This window comes from Microplitis demolitor, chromosome 2 (assembly GCF_026212275.2).
Source record: "Microplitis demolitor isolate Queensland-Clemson2020A chromosome 2, iyMicDemo2.1a, whole genome shotgun sequence".
In the NCBI taxonomy this organism is placed as follows: Eukaryota; Metazoa; Arthropoda; class Insecta; order Hymenoptera; family Braconidae; genus Microplitis; species Microplitis demolitor.
The window spans coordinates 18,183,396-18,206,529 of NC_068546.1; the positions used below are offsets into that span (position 1 = coordinate 18,183,396).

The 23,134-nt window shown below is 23.2% G+C and overlaps 2 protein-coding genes across 7 annotated transcripts; one reads left to right on the forward strand and one right to left on the reverse strand.

Annotated features, from left to right (window-relative positions):
* The first annotated feature begins 547 nt into the window (after positions 1-547).
* Positions 548-3,717, forward strand: LOC103568504 (protein PFC0760c). The gene is made up of 2 exons (XM_008545405.3): positions 548-786; positions 978-3,717. The coding sequence occupies exons 1-2, from the start codon at positions 716-718 to the stop codon at positions 1,627-1,629; spliced, it is 723 nt and encodes a 240-aa protein (XP_008543627.1). The 5' UTR covers positions 548-715; the 3' UTR covers positions 1,630-3,717.
* A 3,961-nt stretch (positions 3,718-7,678) lies between these two features.
* Positions 7,679-23,086, reverse strand: LOC103568515 (TRPL translocation defect protein 14). Of its 6 annotated transcripts, none has more exons than XM_014441111.2 (10): positions 22,912-23,086; positions 22,603-22,835; positions 20,736-20,803; positions 20,259-20,296; positions 19,798-19,835; positions 13,782-13,910; positions 12,821-13,294; positions 11,229-11,436; positions 10,836-11,020; positions 7,680-10,666 (listed from the first exon to the last, which is right to left on the reverse strand). In XM_014441111.2, exons 2-10 carry the CDS (start codon positions 22,640-22,642, stop codon positions 10,260-10,262), a joined length of 1,587 nt encoding a protein of 528 aa, XP_014296597.1. In that variant the 5' UTR covers positions 22,643-22,835; positions 22,912-23,086; the 3' UTR covers positions 7,680-10,259. The 6 variants fall into 6 exon arrangements, with proteins under 6 accessions (XP_014296601.1, XP_014296597.1, XP_014296596.1 ...); XM_014441113.2 differs by having other exon boundaries at positions 7,757-8,290; positions 10,469-10,666; positions 22,603-23,086; XM_014441110.2 differs by having other exon boundaries at positions 22,603-23,086.
* Positions 23,087-23,134: the final 48 nt, after the last annotated feature.

Sequence of the window (23,134 nt, forward strand, 5' to 3'; positions counted from 1 at the left end):
TAATTTTGTATTTTTTTAAAATAAAAAATATCATACTTTGTTTCATTTTTATCTTTATTACTTAAGATAAATATTTAGTAATTTTTTTTTTATTTCAAAAGATGAACAATTAACTCTATTATTATTATTATTATTATTATTATTATTATTATTATTATTATTATTATTATTATTATTATTATTAAATATTTCTTTTTGTTTATAATCATTATTTGGATTAAAAATTCATATAATTATTTATTTAGTTCGATAGACCGATGAATAATAATACAAGTATACATTTTTCATAACCAAAAATTACATTCTATCGCGCATTTACACAGTCGTCTATTTTTACATTACAATAAGTGATAATTAAAAATAAAATTAAAACGAATAATTAATTTAAATAAAAATAAAAAATTTTAAACTAAAAAATAGAAAAAAAAGTTTAAAAATTTAGCGGCAAAAAATGGTGACTTCTGGAATTTTTATGGTCTACAATAAAAAGCAACGTTGCCAAATGCATAATTATAAATCTCAAAGATATAAAATGTATATACATATATATATTACTACTACAATGATGATAATAATAATAATAATAATAAAAAAAAAAATATATAAAAGCGCACAAACAAAATAGTTTGTCGTATAGTTGTAGAATATTTTTATTAAATTAAGATTTTTTTTAAATAAATAATTAAAAACAAAATAAAAAAATAATAAAATAACAATGACTTCCTTAGTAGCCGATTATGGAACATCTTCAGGTTCAGAAAGTGAATCAGAAGGTGTTAAAATTATGTAAGTATTTACAAATAATTTTTTTATCCGATTTCAAGTTACAAAAACATAAAACTTAACCTATTGTTACTAACCTCAACTATTTTTAAACAATGTAACAATTAGTAATTAATGAATAAATATAAAATAATATGCTTATTAGTTTAAAAATAATATTTATTCTGTGTAATCTGATCTGGTCAAATTTTAAGTCCAAAGGTGGAGAATGATGACGACGATGATGATGATGATGATAATGATGAAGAGGAAAATGATATAAATGAGGATGATATTGATGATGAATCAAATGATCGAGATGATAATAGCAACAATAAAAGTTCATATGATAACAATAAGCTTCCATTACCGACTCCAGATTTCAATGCAACTCCCACATTAAAAACTTCCGTATTTACAAATCCATTTGTCGAGGCTGAAAAAGCTAAAAGTGCTATTTTAGAAAAACATGTTAAGATGACACCAACATTAGATGACACAAAGATGATTAATGGACGTAAAATATGTTGGAATTATCGTAAAGGACGATGTCGCTTTGGGCACAATTGTACATTTGCACATGATTCAGATCTACATCGCAGTGCTGCTGAACTTGAAGCAATTCGTACACCTCAGGAGACTGTTATTTGTCAAACACACTTCAATAATCAAAAAATTTATCATATTAATGGTGATAATCATGATGATAATAATAAAGATAATGATAATGATGATGATGAAATCGATCAAGAAAATAATCAAATGATTAAACGTAAAAAACGACCTGGACTCAGCCAAAGTCTTATTCCGGGTAAAAAAGTTTTGAAAATGTATAAAGCGCAGCAAACTAAAGCTGTTGGTAGATAAAATTATTTATTATTATTATGATGGAAAAGTTTGTTGGTGAAATTAATAATAATGATAATTTATCGATAATTCTTTTAAATATTTTAGAAGTAATTTTTAAATTTTGATCACTTGAATGTGTGGTTTTACGGGAGTTTATTGCAAATAATTGAAATTTATAAGCAAAATTTGATATATTGATAGTTTTTAACTGACAAACTTTCTTATTAAAAAATATTAATTAATTAAAATTAAATGCATCGAATAATCATATAATTTTTTTCCGTATAAAGTTTTCCATTTTAAAATAAAATCGTAAGATTTTTTTTTTTATAACTTTTAACTTGTTATTTTTAAAAGTTTATTTAAACAAGAATCTATCTTTACACAATTAATTACTGTATAAAATATATTTAATGAATAGCAAAAGCTTCCAATGTTTATGAATTACAATACGTAGATATAGCCGATGATGAAAAGAAAAAAAACTGAAACAAGCCACGGGAATTATAAATCATGAAATTAAATATAAAGGAATTTTAATTGTATAAATAATTTATTTATTAATCGATCAATTAAGATGAAAATTAGTTTTTGATTAATATTTTAAATCGAATTATTTATTTATTGAAACTACAAAATAATGAAGACTTGATAAATAAATTTTTTAAACTCTATAGCCATTTGCACTAACCAAATACGTAGATTACAGAGAAATAAAAACCGTTTTTTAATAAAAAAATTTCCATTTTAATTATAACAATTATATAATTATAATAATATATAATCTTCCTTGGATAATTAACAATAATAATAACAATTCTTCTAAAACTATAAACATAAATAGATGCCTATGAAAACTGATATTTTATTCAGTTTAATATACTAATGATATTCATATCAATTAAATACTTCCATAGTACGTACCTTTTTACAATTTTAAAAATTATATTCATTATTAAAAGTTTATTAATCATTCATTATTAATTATTGTTGACTATTTTATTAAATTAAATTCAATAGTTATCCAGTAATGTGCATTCATTTTTAAATCTCTGTTCCAATATTTTGTTTTCCGTCTATTAAGCAATTTAAATTTAAATGTCAAAAAATTTATATATATTTATATATATCTATATTAGACTGTGCCAAATAAAATCGATATTTTTTTTATCGGTCCCATACGAAAATTTGTTGCGTGTAACAAAAAAAAAGTTTAGCTACTAAACAGAGTTTTTTAACTCAATTACAGAGCTAGCGTTCGCCTAATGAAGATTTCCTATTTAAATAACATGAAAAAATTTTTTTTGAAGCTTGGAATTTTATAACTCATCAATTGATCAAAGGATTGATACAAACAATACATACTCCGTAGAAAATTGAACGCTCCACAAAAAAAGGTCTCTTATAATTTTTTGTTAAATCTAACCATTAAAAAGTTATTTTTTTATAAAAATTTTAGTTTTTTTTCAAATAATTTACTAAATTTGTAACTTTTAAACTGCGAGATTAAAAAATCATTAAATAGCAGATTTTGGTTAAAAAAAAAAAAATGATCTACAAGAATAGTCTTACGACATTTTGCGATAAGATTAATAGTTTTACTAGAAAAGTAAAAAAAAACGTGAAATTTACCATCAATTCGAATTTAAGCTTTAATAGCTTCTAAACGGTTAGATTTATAAAAAATTATAGTAGACCTTTTTTGTAGGCATGATGACAAATTGCTAACTTAAAAAAAGTTTTTCCCATGTTATTTAAATAGGAAATCTTATATAGGTGAGCGCAAGCTCTGTTATTGACTCAGAGGGTTCTATTTGGTGGCTAATTTTTTTTTTGTTTTACACAATAACATTTAAGTATGGGATCGAAAAAAAAAATATCGATTTTATTTGGCACAGTCTAATATATTCATAGATTTATAAACGAAATATTAAATACAACAATATTTTTTAAGAAAGTATTATTAGTTAATATATATTTAAATATTAATGATATTGTTTTTTTATTAACTCCATTGTAGAAATATTTTTTTTTATATATATTAAAATGATACATAAAAATAACTGAAATAATTGAGAGAAAGTATATACTGAATAATAGTAAGTTTAAGTAAATTTATGTATATAAATATAAGTGAATTTGTAGTAATTTATCTTGATGAAATTTATTTGAAATATAATTAGTTAATAAATATAAATTATACTAAATATATTTATTTTTATTTAAATTCCTTCATTTTGGTCTTGTTTAATTTAATAATTAAAATTTTTATTTTATTTATTTGTATATATTTTTACACGGAGAATCTGAGAAAGTTGTGAATTTACAACCGACACAACTGGAGATTGCTACATTTTAGCTATCAGATAAACTGCTTTATTTTTTTTTTTTAATTTTATTTATTAATACAAAAAAGATTAAATTTCAGCAGAAGAATCAAACAAAAGAGCAGGTAAAAAAAATTATTAATATGAAAAAAATAAATAGTAACTCTTTAGTTTCAATAATTGAGGCTTCCATTTCATAAATTTTATTTTTTTATTTTTTAGAAGGCGAATTTTCAGAGACTCAAGATTGGGAGGTTTACTTTTTATATAAATTTTCAAAATTTTATAATTTCCGTTTTCACCAGACTTTTACAAACGCGCAGTACCGCGCATGCTCAATAATTTAAAATCTTATTGTACCCGCATTATATTTAAGGTCTATTTTCTATGCATTCGTCTTGCAAGCAGTAAGCAAGTAGTAAACTTATTATAAATAATTTATCAATACACAATTAAATAAAATATAAATAAATAATGGGTCGTAAATCTGAATCAAATAAAAAATACAGGAATAAAAAACTAAATATAATAGATTATTATCCACTGAGTAGTTGCGCATTAACTTCAAAAGAAAATAATAAAGAAGTTTGTAAAGAAAGTTCAATTTCAAAACAAATTATTGAACTAAGAAGTGATGTTATTGATGTGTTAGAAAGTACCAAAAAAATTCCATTTAATGTTACGAATAAAATATATAATAGAATGACTTTAATGTTGGATAAAACTGTAAAAGATGGTAATTGCGACTCAAATAATAATTGTGACACTATCAACAATTCTACGCCTAAAACGACTGGTACAGAAATTCCAGCGTATTTTTAAATTTGTAAGTATTTTAATTAATTATATTTAAATAAATTAATTGTTAGAATTAATTTTAATAAATAATAATGATACTGAAGTTAGCCGACGTCAAATAATTTTCAGATTTTTTTTCAAAACGATAAATTATAAAAAAAAAATATTTGAAAAAATTGCACCTGTAGTTTTTTGAATTGCCTACATATGCATATTTTTCTTTTTTTTTTTTTTTTGTAATTGATTTCGTGTTAATTGTCTGTCAATTTTAGGATCATATTAAATAATATTAGAAATAAATTTTTCTTTAATTTTCTCATGTCAATTAATATATAATTTTTTTATGTTGTAGGTATCATTGTATCAAATATTATTAAAGAAATTCCATTTGGTATTAATTTGTAATTTTTGTCTACTTAATTATCATATTTATCAATAAATGTAACTGCCAGAAAAGTATTTAAAAAATAATAATTTTATATTTTTATAAAAATCAATTAATTGTTGTAGACTGAATTAAAAAAGTTATTTGTATAAATAAAAATTCAACTAAAGAGAATTTATCTGAAATCTAATTGATTTTTTATTTATATTAATATTTTATTATTGTCAGAGTTGATAAATTTACTGCTATGATTATAAATTACGAAATAAGTAAATATTTGTCTACATATTTTTCAAAGGAAAAGAAAATTTTATTGTGTATACAAGTATCACCTTATTGAAATTATTCAGACAAAAGATAGTAAACAAAACTATCAAGAATTTTAATCCTTTATAAAGATCTGAAACTCAATTGTCTTATATGGGTATGACCAATAGCGGATCATAAAAATTATTGTAATTTATAATCTTAAACTTTTGCTAGTAAAGTATTTACGAAAAAATTTACGTATAAAATTATTGAATTAGATTGAGGCCAAGTATATGTTAAATAATAAAATACATCAAGTATAGTAAGCGAATGAAACAACAAAAATAGTACGGAAAATTTAAACCCATTCTGATAATTTTTTACTGAATATTTATTTATATTATTATCTATTTGATAATTTGCTGTTTGGAATAGATTTTTTTTAATACAATAACTATTGATAATTTTTTAAATTACTTACATAAATAAATATTCTATTAATGAGTCATAAAATTGTAAATCCCGCATACATATTAAACTTTTCCCAATAGTTTTGATCACTTTCTTTTTAAACTATTGGTAAACTCAAAAATATATTTTGGCATAACAGAAAATACTTCTTTACTGCTACATAAATAATTTAAATCAGGAAAATTATAATAAAAATTGTTTTTTAAAATATTTGATAGAAAAAATTTTGTTCCTATCTGGATTTAAATTAACCATAAACTTTTGCCGAATTTGAAACTCGCTGCTCATAAGATTTGTTTGCTTTCGAAAATAACCATGGATTTTTAAATTTATTTATGGGTATTAAGTTGTGTTTTGCATTAAATCCTACGGGGATATGATAGTACTCAACAAAGAGAATAAGAATTTATGAACAAATAAGTTTTCAATTTTTTGGAGATGTCCGGTTTTGAAACTAGATGCCTCAGATATAGGACAAAACTACCAGTTCTGGACACTTAAAGAATTTTGACAAAGTGATTTATACAATACGCAAAAATATGACAGATGATTTCATGGTATCCAAAGATACTTTAATTATAATTATTATAGCAATGATAATTTTCATATTCTTCATATGTCAAAATAAAATATAGTGTTGATAAATGGTGTAGTGTTAAGATCTGGTGTTTCTGCCATAGATAATTAAAATTATTATTCACACATACATAATTAATGTTCATTTATATTATTGCAGGTAGAAAACACATCGATTTTTTCAGCATGGGTGACGATTCCAAAGCTCGCAGAAATAGCTTGGGAAGCTGTGCTATTTTACAACAAAGAATTAAAAGAAAAGCCAAAAACTGAATTAAAAATTCGCGGTTATCCACCGAAGTTCGTCGAACACCTAATTAATTAACATACCACTAACATAGCTCATATTTTTAATATATATACATATATCAGTATTACATTTATTAATTAATTAATATACAATTTATTTATTTTTTATAATATATTATAATAGATATTTTGTGCAATTCAAAATTTAAATTATATTAGAACGTACACATGAACGGGTTTATTGTAGTTGATACCTACCTCACCGTATAAAATACTACATTTCATCGCCAAACGTGATTATCCACCGAAATGCGACGATCGCCTAACTAATTAATACACTACTTATATAGTTCATACAATTAATAGTATTGATAATTAAAAAATAAAACAATTACATATACAGATAAAGAAGATTTTATTTAAAGATTTATATAGATTTAAATACATCAAAATCATATGAAATTTCATTAGACACAAATTTAATAAAGATAAGTTCAGTAAAGTTCACAGTACATTAATCATTACATTATATTATTTAAAATATATATTTATATATTTATTAAAACTTTTTTTTATTACTTTTAGTGTTATTCTATTTTTTGTTTCAACATTTTGCTTAACTTTTAAATTTAAATTTTGTTTTTGCATTTAAATATCTCACAGGCACTTTGTCTCTATTGAAAAACTAAACATCATTTGAAATCTATTAATACATTATTTAATTTAACAAATAAAAATAGTATTGTACATTATGAAGAGACAGTTTAAATGTTTCATACAATAATTGTGTCGATAAATTTCACAAAAATTAAATATTAAAAAAAAATATATATCAACATTAATAATAATGGATTACTAGATAAATTAAGTAAATCAATATCAGCCTTACACTATTTACATATTCTCAGTTACTCATTCAATAGATAATTAACAATATGTTTTATCAATTTTTTTTTTTTTTTTTTTTTTTAAGTACTAATGAAATATAATTTAATAATTTTATTTTATTTTAAACTTTTGAACTCTACGAATTAAAAATTGTAATACGTTTTATTTAAAAACTAAAAAAAAATAATAAAATATTTCAATAAAAATAATAATAATTAGTCACTAAATCGTGCATTCGTGAAAAATAAAAACTTAATATAGTTAATTAATAAATTATTAGCAATATGAAAAAATTTATTTAAAAATTTTCTTTTTTTTTATCAATTCAATTAATATTTTAGTAGCAAAAATAATTATTTTATAGTTTAGACATCAGAAATGTGTAATAATAATAATATTTTTTTGTATAAAGCACAAGATAAAAATTTATAAATTTTTTATGTTTATTGATACGCATCAGAGTCTTATTTTAATTTTATGATATTCAAGTCTTGTTAGTTTTTTTTTTTTTAATTCAGTAAACAATTTAATGTAATTGATTTTGAAATTCAATAATTTACTTTACCCGACATATTGATGATCCACTCGAGTATCCAACTGTGCGTTTGATTTATTTATTTTAAAAATTTATACGTTTTATTAATTGTCAATTTAAATGAGTCGAGGATCATTTTATCTGATTGTATAACTCTGTCCTGTCCGTAATCCGCACAGCACTCGAATCAGTCGTAGACAGCTGAAACGCAATCTTTTTCTTAATTTTATGTTTAATTTGAAACCTTTTGTTTTTAGTTTTATTTTTATTATAAATTACAACGAAGCTTATTTAATTTACATAAGCATGGAATTATGTTTTTTTTATTTTTGGTTTTGTAATTTGTTTTTTTATTTTTTCACAAATACACGATTTTTAAAGCGTTGAGGCAAGAATTTAATCAAAATGATTGCATGAGCACTCTTATCAATTAAGCATAGTTATAATTACATTATATTCATTTTATTTTTTTTTTTTTTTTACTTTAAGAGCATTCTCAGACAATACACTCCGATTTTTAAAAATATTCAATGACTTTCAACCGTCAAAACTGTATTGCACACCTCAATTGCGAAGCAATGAGATGTGTACTGCTAACACTTTCTCGAATATGTTAAATGAGATCGAAATTCGTATCATTTGAAAGATAATTTATTAATGAATAAAACGAACACAATTTTAAGTCATTTTTTTTTAAATAATGATTGAAAAAAAATCTCTGAGGTCCATCAGTATGTACGGATGATGGTAAACACAGTAACGTAAAAAATTTACAACCAATTGATCTATTTCATTTTTTATTATGCTTGAGTTCTAAAATAAAAAAACCCTTTGAAAATCCTTTCGGTTTATTTATAAACAATAAAAACTTAAAACTGACATTTCATGAAAAAAATTAGCTGCCATTTTTTTTCATCGTTATTATGAGCAAGTGAGTTGTGCACTCTTGTATTTTCCAACTTTTAAAATTTTATTAATTAATTAAAAAAAAAATTAAAACATTTATTTAAAAAAAGACAAAATAGTTTTAATTTTTGCCTAGATATAGATTAAAAAAAAATTACTTTCAGTGTTTATCAACTAGGAGTTAATTTTGCAAATAAATTTCAGTAGAAATTCATAAATTTTCTAGACTCAAATTTATTTAACAATTATCGTTTAACTCCTAAGTGATAACTATGTAATTTTTTTAAAATTTATTTCTCGGCGAAAATCGCAACTTAGTTGTGTTCTATTCAATTAATGCTTAAATTATTTTTTTATTAATTAATAAACTTTTAATACAGTGACGACAGTTCAAGGTCATTGATTATTTTTTCACCATACCTGCACCGTAAGTTTAATTGCTGCCCTGTTTGAGTCATTAAATATTTTAAAAATGTGGAGGGCTGTCTGAGAATACCAATAATTTACATATTAAAATTTATTGGTATGAGTATTCTTAAATTACATTTTCAATTTATTCTCTGTCTGCTTAAACTTAAATTTTTTTTCTTTTGGTTTTTATTTTTCATTAATTAATTAATTTTTTTTCATATTATGGACAAATATCTAATGTGTATTTATGTGTTACATCACATTTATATTGATAAATAGTTTGACTCATATTGAGTCTCACCAATACTTCCGGTAGAATTCAGTTAGTCATGAATTGAATGATTTAAAAAAAGAAAAAATACTTTTATTTAAATTATATATAATTAATATTCATTTAAATTGATTTCCACGATTGAATTAAGTACTAGAAAATTAATTTTTATATAATTTATTTATTTATTTATTTTTTTTTTTTTTTTCAAGTTAAAAAATAAATTTTGGAATTCATAATTTTTTTTTCATATTATTAAAATTATTTACAAATAAAAATTTGAATATTGATTTTTATTATTAGTAATGTCAGTAAATTAAAAAAAAAAAGTTATAAAATTATATTAACAATCATTACAATAATTAATAAAATAAATTAATTCATTTTATTAACTATCGAAAAAAAAAAATTCCAAAAAATATTTTTTTATAATTAAAAATTTATTATTTTCATCCTAAATATAGACTACAAAAAAAAATATCTATTTATATATGTAAATAATAATAATATTAAAATGTATATAAATCAAAATAATGAAATATTAAAAATGAAAATGATAAATATTTAAAATGACAACGATTATTAAATTTTAATTGCATTATCGTGCTTATTTTTACACTTGTCAATACCAGAAGATGCTGATGAAGTTGAAATTTCGTCAACTGGATTGATATCAAATTTATCATTCAAACTATCGCAACCAGAATACTCATTATTAACATTTATTTTATTACTCTTATCATTAATAATATTATTTAATTTATTTAAATCACCAATACTTTTGTCAATACCATTAAAAGTATTTGTACCGTTGACACCGTTTCGCGTGTAGCCTAATCCGTTTTCATAACCGTTTGCATCATTACCGTTAACTCTAATACCCATCACTCGGTTAATATGTTTTTTAGGTGAGGTTGCAACTGCCTCACAGGTATCACGTTTTATTTCTTGTATCGTGGCACCATTCACCATGCCTGAAAGAGCGTAATCTGTATACAATTCAAAAGCCATTGACGTACACGAGCACAACACACACTAAGCGGTCTTTTACATCCCTTATCCGCTCGACTTTACTTATTTCATTTATTTATTAATTAATTAATTCATTAGGATTATTATCATTATTATTTAATTTTTTATTTATCAACAAATACTTACTGTGTAAATTATGACAGTATTTACTTCCAGTTGTATTCCATTCCTCTCGCAAGCTCAAGTTGAACATACTGTAATCAGGATTACCAGTAACATCTTTTTCGATAGCCAAAAAATTTGGCAATATATTTTTTAATTCATCGCCTGTTAAAGCTGTGTATGTTTCCAACAACATTAATCCACGGCATCTATATTTAAATATATGAATATTAATAATTACTATCATTAATAATTTAAAACTTGTTTTGTTTTATTATTGACTTTATTCAATTGCTGACCTTTTAATTTAAAATATTTTATTTAAATTATGTAAGCTCATAAAATTATTTAATTTTTAATGGTCAGAATTCAAAGTCAATAATTGAAACTTTAATTAAATAAAAAAAAAAAAACTACCGTGGATGTCCGGGTTCTCGGTATATGTCCAATTGAAAATACTGATTATTTATTAAAAAACATCGTCTACGCTTGAAGATTGTAAAATGTGCATCATCACGTTGAGCCAACATATTTAAATAATCACGATGTGTTAGTGGTGTCTTTACTTCGACGACTTGCCCGCACATTTTTGGTCGTCTTATTGTATGTATATACGACCAGTGACCTTTATAAATAAAGAAAGAAAAAATTAGCAAACAATATCATTTGAAAATGAAAATATTTATTTTAAAATCTTCTTATTGAAAATTTAATCCTTCGTTCGTCGCGCTATGATCGCAATGCCGCAATTTTTATTAAAAAATTATTTAAGAAGAAAATAAACTTCTTAGTCCTTTGAAATTTTATGAGTTCTTCTACTATATAAATATTTAAATATTAAAAAAATAATTTTTAACTTCCCGCTAAGAAAATCGACGATTTTCAAAAATTTCGGGAAGTTATTGTTTTCACCCCAATTTTCGAAAATCGAGTTTTCATCAGATGTCGACATTTTGAGGTCCTAGGAAGCTATTCTGACTATTTTCAGAATGATGTCCGTGTGTATGTGTGTGTGTGTGTGTGTGTGTGCGCGCGTGTGTGTGTGTGTGTAAACTCTTTGTAACTTTTAAACTAATGAATCGATTTGGATGGTTGAGGTAGCAATCGAAAGAGCTTGTTGGCCATCAACTTTCCTGAGAATTTCAGATTATTTGATCGAATATACTCGAAAATATTTGCGAATTACGAAAAAACAAAAAAAATTAGTTTTTTAGTTTTTTATTGATTTCTGAAAAACGACTTATACGATCGACTTCAAAATCTAATCAGCTCTAGTATTCAATAAAACACGTCGATTCCCACCTCAAACATCAAAATCGGATAATTCGTTCGAGAGTTATCGCGGGAGAAAGAAATGGTGAAAAACGGTTTTTTCTAAATATTTTCGAAACGACTGACGCGATCGATTTCAAATTTTAATTAGCTCAAGAATTCAATAAAATGCGCCGATTGCCACCTTAGACATCTCAATCGGTTAATTTGTTCGAGAGATATCGTGGGAGAAAGAAATGCTAAAAATGTTTTTTTTTCGAAGATAATGGTATACAAAAGTATTTTCGAGCTCGAAGAGCTCGAAAATATATTTACAGCGATGTTTTCGAGCTTAAGGAACTCGAACACAGCGGGAAGTTTTGGGCTGGCCCGCAGGGTTAACCCATAGACAAATTTTTTTTTGTGAGAAATGCGGCGATTTGCTGCTGACGCAAGTAAATTCGGGCTTGAATTTGGTTGGATTTTCTACGCAGTGTTACCAGTTACCACCAGCGACTCAGTTCCAGCTCATTTAATTTATCTCTTTCTTTAATATTTTTATTTTAGCAAAAAAATTCTAAAAAAAAAAGTATAGAAATGTCTAGTCGTATAAGCTTGTGTGGTTTGAATTTTCAAAAATCATAGTTATGATACTTGGCAACACCGTAATGGCGCAATGGACGGAGGATTAAAATAATAAATTATAAAATAACTATGTGATTATTATTAGTATATAAGTGATAATAATAATTAAGAACCTTTTTGTCCACGTTTTCGTAACCGTGCCTGCATACTAGGCATTCTACTTTGGAGGTAATTATGTACAACATCAAAGTCTTGAAATGGTGGAAATTCCGAGTCAATTGGTAATGGTCCTTTAACAAGAAACTTAACTTTGCGACTACTAGCGCGTAATCTGTCACCAGTATCAATACAAAGTTTCTGGCAAATACACTCAATCATACGACATATTTTAGTCTCAAAATCTTGTGAATTGTCAATAACGTCAAAGTAAGGATGGCCAACCCATGCTGCTGCTGCTTTATAATCTAATTCACGTGCCAATTCTACACCTTCTGAACGACAGGCATGATCTTCTGTTGAATAAAAATCCTCAGCACCATTTGCCGCTGATACCATATGTATTATCTGGTCATAACGATTGTCACGAAGCTCAACATTATTCCAACCGTTCGTTGCTAGCATCAGGTCCCATTTGTCCTTTGCGATAACTATAAAATTAAAATTAATTATTTTATTTATTTTTTTTTGTAGCTTCATTTCTTTTTCTTCATAAAAATATCATTTTTTTTTTATTCTTAAATATTCTTCAAATGATTGATGAAAATTAAAAATATTTTTTCATGTAAATTTTTTCAACCAAAGCCGAATTAAATAAAAGATTAATTTTAAGCTCAAAAATGTTTCACGATTAATTTTTTTTTAGCCCGATTATTTATATGTACAGTAAATATAGTTTGCAAAAAAAAAAAAATTATCGAAAACGACAGCTTAAAAATAAGTTATTTTTATTTTTTTGTTTGAAAGTTCTTTAGCTTTAAAATAACAAAGTGTACAAAGATAAAATTATTTTTATTTTTCATCAACCCGATGACTAGATTTAAAAAGAAAAACAAGACTAGAAGATTATTTTTCAAGGCCAAAAATAGACTGACTCGACACAATTATTTAATGCCAATTTTTATTTTAAATACTCACATGCTGAAGCATCCATTGCTCCACGATCACAGATAATAAGGCAATTTCTACTACAGCTTTCTCCCAATGAGAAAAATGTATTCTCAATTTGGATCATCGTCTTCAAAAGATTTTCTTGAAATTTCAAGCCTGTAAATAATAATAAAATATTTAATTATTTAAATTTAAATATAATATATAATTAAATTTATTGAAATAATAAAAAAAAAATAATCACAGTACCAATGAACGAAAAAAAAATTATTATATTTATGAAATCTAGCATAATAAAAAAATATATGAAATGACGTCAAGCTTTTAATGTTTGTTTATTTTTTTAGATAAAGAATATCTGGAATAAACTACTCGAGATTTTTACAGGTCAACAATGAGTGTTGAACATTTTAAGTGTAGTATTTTAATTACTACAATACGTTAATTATTATCATTATATTCTATCCACTTAATTTTTTAATTCACATCCAAACTAAAAAATTCAAAGCTCATGTCACAGTACTTGAAAAATGAAATTTAAAAAATACCTGTGACATAATTTTTGAATTTATTGTATTTTATAATTTGAAAGTGAGAGTGAAAGCAAGAGGATTGTTTACACGAGTGGTTACTTTTTATTGCAACTCACTCACCCTCGTAAAACCCGACCTTGAGAATTTCTGACCACTTAAATTTCCTTTTATCATCATCATAACTACTGCTCCAATTTCGTTTGCTATCTAGTTGGTTTACAAACGGACGATCAACTGTCACCGTTTTACTTTTTTGTTTCTTCCAATTGTCTCTTTTAATGCTTAAATCTCGAGAAAAAATTAAATCATATTTTATCGTATTATTAATTTAATTGTAAATTATAAATAATATTAAGTTTCAATAATAATAATAATAATAAATAGTCTAGGGATCTATAGAAGTTGACCTTGAACAGAGTTTTAAGGTGAGAGTTACGTGAGCTTGCAAAAGCTGACGTGGTCCAGAAATACTAGTATCGATTCTTTACCCCAGGGCATCTCTCCTGTCTCTCCTTTCTACTCTATGTCCCTCAATATAAACTTGCGTACACGTGACTCTATAACGCAACTCACGTCCCAGATTGACCTTATTACTATAGATTCTGTCTGACTGTCTAATATTCCATTTTTTTTATAATAGAAATTTTAAATTAAATACATAATAATTTTATTTTTAATAATCGAATAATTTTTAATTCTAAGATACTGATAATCAATTTTTAAAGTAAAATTTTTTGTTTTTAAATTCCCAACTTTACTGACCTATATTTTTTGAAAGACCTTCAACTAATGAGCATATCAGAAGATTAAAATTTATAATACTATTAACATATTTTTTTTTGTCTTCTTTAAAGTGATTTTCGAAAAAAAAAAGAAATAAATTATCTTAAAATATTTAAAAATTGCATTATAATTTTGAAATTTTTCAAATGATTGATTAAAACAATTAAGTAAACATATAAGTAAACAAGACAATTTAACAGTCGATTAATAAATCTGGCATTTAGTAATCACGTATATAAAATAACTTAACATAACTTTCAATTACTATATATTATTAAGTACACAAAAAGTTAGTCAGTGTTCTATAGAAAATTATCCAAAGCTGGGTGCCACCCAAATTAAAAACTTGAGTAACAATTACAGTGTCATTTAAATCTGGCACAGTTGTATGACATTTTATCAAACAGATTATTTGTATTAGTCACGAGATATTTATTTGATTAATTATTTCTATATCTAATCTTACTATTATTATTATTATTATTGTTGTTTTTTTTTTTTTGTGGTGAAAGCCTTCAAAGTAAACAATGAAAAAGATTATTTTATAAAATATATATATTTTTTTAACTTATAATTGAATTTTTTATTGCACAAAAGAAGCCAATGCTATTCATTAATTGTGTGAAGCCTGATGAGAACTCAAGGGCGAGGATTTATTACATAGAATTAGTTATTGTATCATACAAGTGTTATCTATATTATTAAAAGAATAAGGAAATTTTTCCAGCCATATCTAGATGATAGAATTAGTTATTAAAATTGGTATCATTGAAAAAGTCTTGACTTAAATTTGTGCCTTTTCCTGGTTTCAATTTTTTTTTTTATTGTCAAGTATCGAGATAAATCAATTTATTTCTATCATTCGAATCAAATTTAAATTACGCGGAAAAAAAAGATCGTAAATATTTTTTTTAAATAAATTAATATTCTAATTATTTTGCCACTGAATATAGCTGAATATAACAGAATATAGTTATCTATTATACATATAAATAATTATGAATATATATATACATATATAAATTTCGCGCCAAAAGATGTTAATACGATTTTATAAAACTACTGACATAAAAATTTTCAATATTTTGAAATTAAATATTGATTTTTTTTGTATCAATGAAAGACAACAGTTTATTGTATTTTTCATCGTAGTTATTATAGAAAAAAAAATATATCAGACGACTAATAAAAAAAATTTGACTGCGAGATGTTTTTTGAAGAATCTCATGATTATACAATTATCGAAATCAATAAGTTTGCGAGTTAATGGCAAGATTTGTCTTATTAAACTTTAATAATAATAAAAATAAACAAAAGATTTGAGAGTAAATTGGTAAAGATTTAAATAAACAATTAAATTTAAATCATATTTAATAAATTTGGTAGTAACATTGAGGCAGTCACGTAGTCACTGTAGGTTGCTCGTTTTTTATTATTGTCGTTGTATATTCATAGTTTATTCTTTAATGTTTATTTAATAAATTTCTAAAATTTCATTTTTATATTAAATATTTCCGGTAATAAATTTTCCATTGACGTAAGAGTTTTATTTTAACTTATTTAAGAAAATACAATCTCATAGTGTTTTAAATGTTAAAGTTTTATTATATGTAAGCAGTATATTTAACAAACCAATGCAATGAATTATTAGTATCAAGTGTCGGTTGTTAAAGATCTTGAGACCAGTCTCCTCGTCATATTTTATAACTTAAAACTTTGGCTACTTGCCATTATAAACTTTGCTTAATCAATTCTAGATCACGTTCACTTATTTTTTTTATTAAACAATATATACATATAAATATATATATAATTATTATCATTTTTATTTTCAAAATCTTTAAATATTAAAAAAAAATTTATCATTTCATTAATCGATAATCTTTTTAATTTATCTGTTAAAATTAAATGATTTATAAATTTAACTAAATACTTTTTCTTATCAAATAAGAAAAGAAGTTGTGTAAATATTTTTTTTGTTTCTTAAATTATCGTATTTAATTAATAAAGATTATAAATTTGATTAATTTTACATGTGTTAATAAAGATGTAAAAAAAAAGTATATGTGTATATATAGAAATATCTTTTTAAGGAGTCATTTATATTTGGCAAAGATTCAATAATTTTATATACAATCGTTGACGCGTGTATTTTTTTCTCTTTTATCATTCTTAGGCTCAATATAAATTTGTCTTCTTCTCTTTTACTTTGTAATTAGTGTTAGTATTATTGTTTAAACTTTTTATTTATTTTGACTTTTTTTGTGACGTATTAAAATAATTATCAATGTACAAGTTGTCTTGAAAGTCATACGTTTATTTATTGTAAGTTAGGGTCGTACAAACTTTGAAAGATAATTTTAAGTGTATGACCTGCATTAATGCATTACATCACGTGGCTCAATGAAAATATATTTATTCATCTATCATGAGTGCCATTTATATTAGTGTGTATTTATTATTATATTGTTTTAGCTTTAAATATTTAACTCCAACAGACTAGATTTTGCCGGTTTTAATTTTGATCATCAGCCTTGTCTTCATTTTAAGAATTAATTTTTTCCACTTACGTTAACATTTTATACGGAAAGTTTTATATAAAACATTATTAAACATAGGTCTCAAGTCTCAAGTAGCCATACCGGATATTCTAGACAGTATGCAAAATAAAAAAAAAATTATATGTATTCATAGTAGTGAAAAGCCTGAGGCCAGCAATTTCACGTCAAGTAAAATATCTATAGCTTAGCTTTTCATCTTTATTCATCTTTCTCTTTTACTCTCTTGAAGTTTCTTTTATTTTTTACGGGTTATCTTTCCTTGTTCATGATTCATGATTCTTTAAATTGAAATGTCTCGACAGCAAATTGTGAAATACTATACGATTTTTATTATCTGTGACAAAACCCGGGAAAATATTTTTAGTAAAATATAAAATTCAATTTTAGAGTTCATATTTTTTAAACAATTGTTGAAATAATTTTAGTAGATATCTACATAAAGAAAGAAGAAAAAATCAGTTTTGATAAAAAATTTCTTATTTAAAAAAAAATTTAACAAAGTATCGTACTTTTTTTTTGCAAGTGAAAAAATATTTTATATACTAGTGATATCTCGATTTATTGCTATTATATTTTTTTAAATATTATAATCAAAATTAAAACAACAGTTACATTAAAAAAAAGCATTCCCGCGTAAATTTAAAAACAAATAAAAAATTCGATTTTAGAAAATAATAATAAAATTTTTGATAAATTTTATGGCTTCAATTTTACAAAAGAAATAAATGTAATTAATTTCAATAATTCTATTGGATGATAGAGAATATTTAATAAGTAATTATAGAAACAATATTTAGCAAATTACATTTCAAGTTTCGAAAACAAATTAATTTTTAAAAATTGAAATAAAAAAAATTTTACTTAATTTTTAGAAAACTAAAAATTCTGCCGTTTTTTTCTATAGTTTAATAAATCTTGCGGAAGCTCATTGAATAAATAAAAGCTTTAAATAAAGCATATAAAACCAGGATAAATTGTAATAAAATTTGAATGTCACCTCATTAAAAGTTAACTTTGCACTAAACAAAAAAATCAACGTATCTTATCTTGACCTTAAAAATTTTCCTGTCGACAATTATTAATCATTAAATTTTTTTTTTTTAGAATACAATTGTACAGACTAGAAAAAATTTTTTTACTAATTGTACTTTGCTACGAACTCACTGACAATGATTGTAACTCCATAAAAAAGTTACAAAGTAACAATTTTTATGGATAGATAGCACTGAATACAAATTATATTTTATTTTAAAGGCATTATGTAAGAAACAGATAAATAAAATACTAGATTTAAAGCCTTGGAAAATATATAAATAAAAAATAATACATAATATAAAAATTAAATAAAAATAATAAATTTCCTGATTATCAATCATATGGAAATAAAGGACGTCTACAATTTATATATATATATAAAATTAGTTTAGTGTAAAATAACTAAATTAACTGGAATGTTATTGCGTCATTGTGCTCTCAATCACTCAATCAATTTAATAATATAAGTGGAAACTAATTCTTTCCCTTTTTGCTTTTATAATTTAAATGCCACGCGCAATAATTTAATTCAATGCTACTCAGATTAATAACACTTAATTTGACAAGATAAATATTTATATATTAATTGATTTTAACATTAAAAAAAAAGTTTAATAAATAACAATGGTCGATTTATTTTTTCTTTTAAGTTAAAAATTCAATAAATTAACAATACAATTGTTATAACATTATCCATTATCATGTAATTTAATTTATTGGGTAATAAATGAATATATTGTCCGAGTTTTTTAAATTCTTTTTAAGAAGATAATGTCCAGCTGCAGCGTCATACTGTCTGGTCACTTAATATTTATATTGTATATAGATATACTAATTTAAAGAGACCGAAGACCTTCATTTAAACTTTATACGTAACATTTAATTAAATATTAATATTTTTAATTAATTTGTAAAGATAAAAGTTTTATGAATTGTTAATTAATTATTTTTATTTTTGATTAATTATATAAGTACTTTCATTTTTTAATTCAATGGCTCTGTGATCAATTAATTTATCAATTAACATTAATTATTTTTGTTTTTTATTAATTCATCATTATTTTGAGTATTAATGTTAATTAATTTATTAATTATATTAAAATATATAAAAGATAATAAATTTTTACTCACTGTCTTCTTCTGTCAAGTCGGAGAACTTGACACCGCCACTGAAATTCAAAAATTAAAAATATCATAATTTCTATTTATTTTAATTTTAATATTTTTTTTTTTTTTTTTTTTTTTTCAATAAAAGAAATAATTAATTTGATATTTATGATGATATTTAAAAAAAAAAAACTTTTGATTTTATTTTGAATTTAAAAAAAATCCAACATGCGATTTAATAATTTTTTACGTAATTCATCTAATCAATGAATTGAATTATGTACAATTAAATATAATTACGTAAATGTTTAGGTAATTTTAATGATAAAAAACAAATTTGTGATAATTAAATTTGATTATATAAAACAAAAATTTTAACATTTGATTTTTTTTTTAATTTTAACAGTTGTAATAATTTTTTTGTTTTTTGTAATGTCTACATAGAAATTGTAGATACAATTATTTGTTAGTTTGTTTTAGCATACCTGAGCAGCACGGTCGCTGTCTCGGGGACACGGAACACCTGAAAAATAAGACAACCACCAACTCTATCGAATCCAAAACGAAGGAGAAATAAACAACTCCAAAAACACCCCATTCTATTTTTTTAAAAAATCTTTAACTCTCCTTCATAACTTGAAGAATTTTCTTTAAATTTACTATGATTGCAAAAATAAAACTAATTTATATATTATCTTTTAACTCGTTTTCAATTTAATTTTAAAGAATCATTTTATTATTTTTTTTTTATTTTTATTTAAAATTTTAGTTGTTTATATTTTCTCTTAATTATTATTAAGTACTTAGTAAATAATTGATTATCAAAATTTAAATAAAAAGAAAACGAGCTTAGAATACAAAAAAAAAGTTCTTTGAATGACAAAAAATTAAAATTTACATAATTTATAATAAATAATAAAAAAATACTCTTTAAATAAATAAATTGTATTTTGAATACACACCTTCCATCCCATATTTTCAAAAAATGTACAAAGTCGTGCCTGTCCAGTAGTTTTGCCTCCACAAGGGCCTGAAAAATAAAATTTACAAATAATTGATTAATAATTATTCAAATTAAACTTTCATTTTCATGTGCTCAAAAATCAAATATCATTTATGTTTTTTGATCAATCATTTTAAAAAAATTTTTTTTTTCATTTGAATAGACAACCGATTAAATAAACTTTTAATAACTTTAATGTTTCCGTTCTCAGTAATCGTTTAAAAAATTTTACATGCGTCTGCCGATTAATTATTTCTCAGTGACGTCTTTAGTGACTATGTACCTTAAATAAAAATATATTTTATCTAAACGAAATCAAACTTTCTTTGTTATTCAAATATCTACTGATGAAGCTCTAATAGTTTTTTCAACTTCCACGGCTTTGTTTCTTTAAATACTTTCTTTTATTTAAAAATTTCTTTAATAGATTCAAAAATAAAATATTTATAATTTTTAAATTCTTTACAAAATATAATCTCAAGATTTTTCTTAAAACAGCAAACGCTCTAAATATTTTTCTTCAAAATTTTTACTAAAGTCCACAATTTAATTTAAAAAAAAAATTGTCCCTTTTATGAACTTCTCATGTCTAAAAATAATTTAAAATAATAAAAACTCATCCCATTAGTAAATTAATGTTAAATTTGACCTTCACGTCATCCTTTTTATCGCGTGCATAACAAAATACAAATATTATAATAACATATAATTGAAACTAAATTATATTTCCATTTAGCGTCAATATCTATCATTAAAAAAAAAAGTTAAACTATAAAAAAAAATACAATTTTATTAAAAGCTAATAAAAATATATTAACCATAAACTATTCATTACTCAATTTAATTTTTTTTTTTAATTTTTTGAACATTTTTAAAACTTGCGTCACAAAATTTTTTCACCTAGATAAACTTTAAAATTTATCTAATAATTATAATAAGTAATTATTCAAATACTGATAACAAACAACTGTTAAAAAACTGTAAATAAAACACATCTGTTCTACTATATGTTAATATTAAAACTCTACTATTAATATCTTATTATCAAAGTTTTAAATAATTAAATAATTAAATCTCGGATTTTAAATTTAAAAATTTCTTTTCATATCTTAGAAGTAATTATCATGTTAATAATTAAATAAAATAAAATGAATCACTATTTAAAAATTTTCTAATGGAAAGTTTGAAAACGTTTTATGAACGTTATCAATAGTCTTAAGTATCGGAAATGTTTTTACAGTAACTAGGTTTGTGTTATCACGTATTTTTCCTTTCATTAAAATGTATGTTGTTTTATTTTTTTTATTTTTTAAATTCTTTCATTTTATTTAGCATGCTAATGTAAAAGTATTGTCTGTAACTAATAATAGAATATAAAATGAGAGTTTACGAAACGACAATATCGTGCCAGGCAATTAGACTATAACTAACAATAAATCAATCGTCTTATTACTTATTATTTATAAAATAAATTAAATATTAATTAACATGATCAATAAATTATATCATATTATAAAATATTTTATCTATAAATAGATCAGCTAGAGTATAAAATAATAGTAATTACTGTTATTATTATTAATAAATTTAATAAAAAAATATGAATTGATGATGCAATAATTTAATTTTAACACGTGGTATTAAAACTTCATAAAATTAAAGTGGATTAACTAAATTTATGTAAATGAATAAGTTAATAAAAAATATATGTTAAATTAAATCAATAAATATATGATAGTTATCAATATTGAATAATGAATATATATGTAATTTATTAAACAGGGTAGTAACAATAAATAGAATAGGGTTGGAAAAAAAAAACTTACCTCCAGTCAATACGATCTTGTAAACTTTTTTTTGCTCCATTTTAATTTTTTATTAAATTATTAATGTTATAATTCAAACACGAGGTCACGTCTCAAGTTGATGGTATTTTTACAAAATAATAACAATTATTATTTATAAAAAAACGTTTTTTTACCAGTCCCACGTTGTATTGTTAGATGGGCCAGAGATTAAATTAGCAGAATTTCCGGTGATGATGATGATGAGTAGTAGTCTTATAAAAAAAAAAATAATAAAATTCGGCAACGGTCTACGGTGTCTACGGTTTAAAATTATTACTACATCAACACCTTGCCGAGCATGCCGAAATTTAATTTTATTTTATACGTCCAAGACATCTGGGAGTTTGTACACACGTTTCAGACGAACGTTCGTCAGATAATGAAGGTCTTATGGTTGTTGGTTATAACAAATTACTTTGGAGTAGATTCTAAATGAAACTGAAACTCTTTTCGTTGGCTAGATGCTAATGGTTCAGTTATTAAAAGTGAAGTTAGCTGTTGAGTAATCGTT

Bases quoted from the DNA above. Each gene is read 5' to 3' on its own strand.
- LOC103568504 (XM_008545405.3), top strand. From the start codon at position 716: ATGACTTCCTTAGTAGCCGATTATGGAACATCTTCAGGTTCAGAAAGT. The intron at 787-977 runs GTAAGTATTTAC...TCAAATTTTAAG, and splicing joins TCAGAAGGTGTTAAAATTAT to TCCAAAGGTGGAGAATGATG.
- LOC103568515 (XM_014441111.2), bottom strand. From the start codon at position 22,642: ATGGAGCAAAAAAAAGTTTACAAGATCGTATTGACTGGAG. The intron at 20,804-22,602 runs GTAAGTTTTTTT...TTTATTTTTCAG, and splicing joins CAAGATCGTATTGACTGGAG to GCCCTTGTGGAGGCAAAACT. The intron at 11,437-12,820 runs GTTCTTAATTAT...TTATTTATAAAG, and splicing joins ACGAAAACGTGGACAAAAAG to GTCACTGGTCGTATATACAT.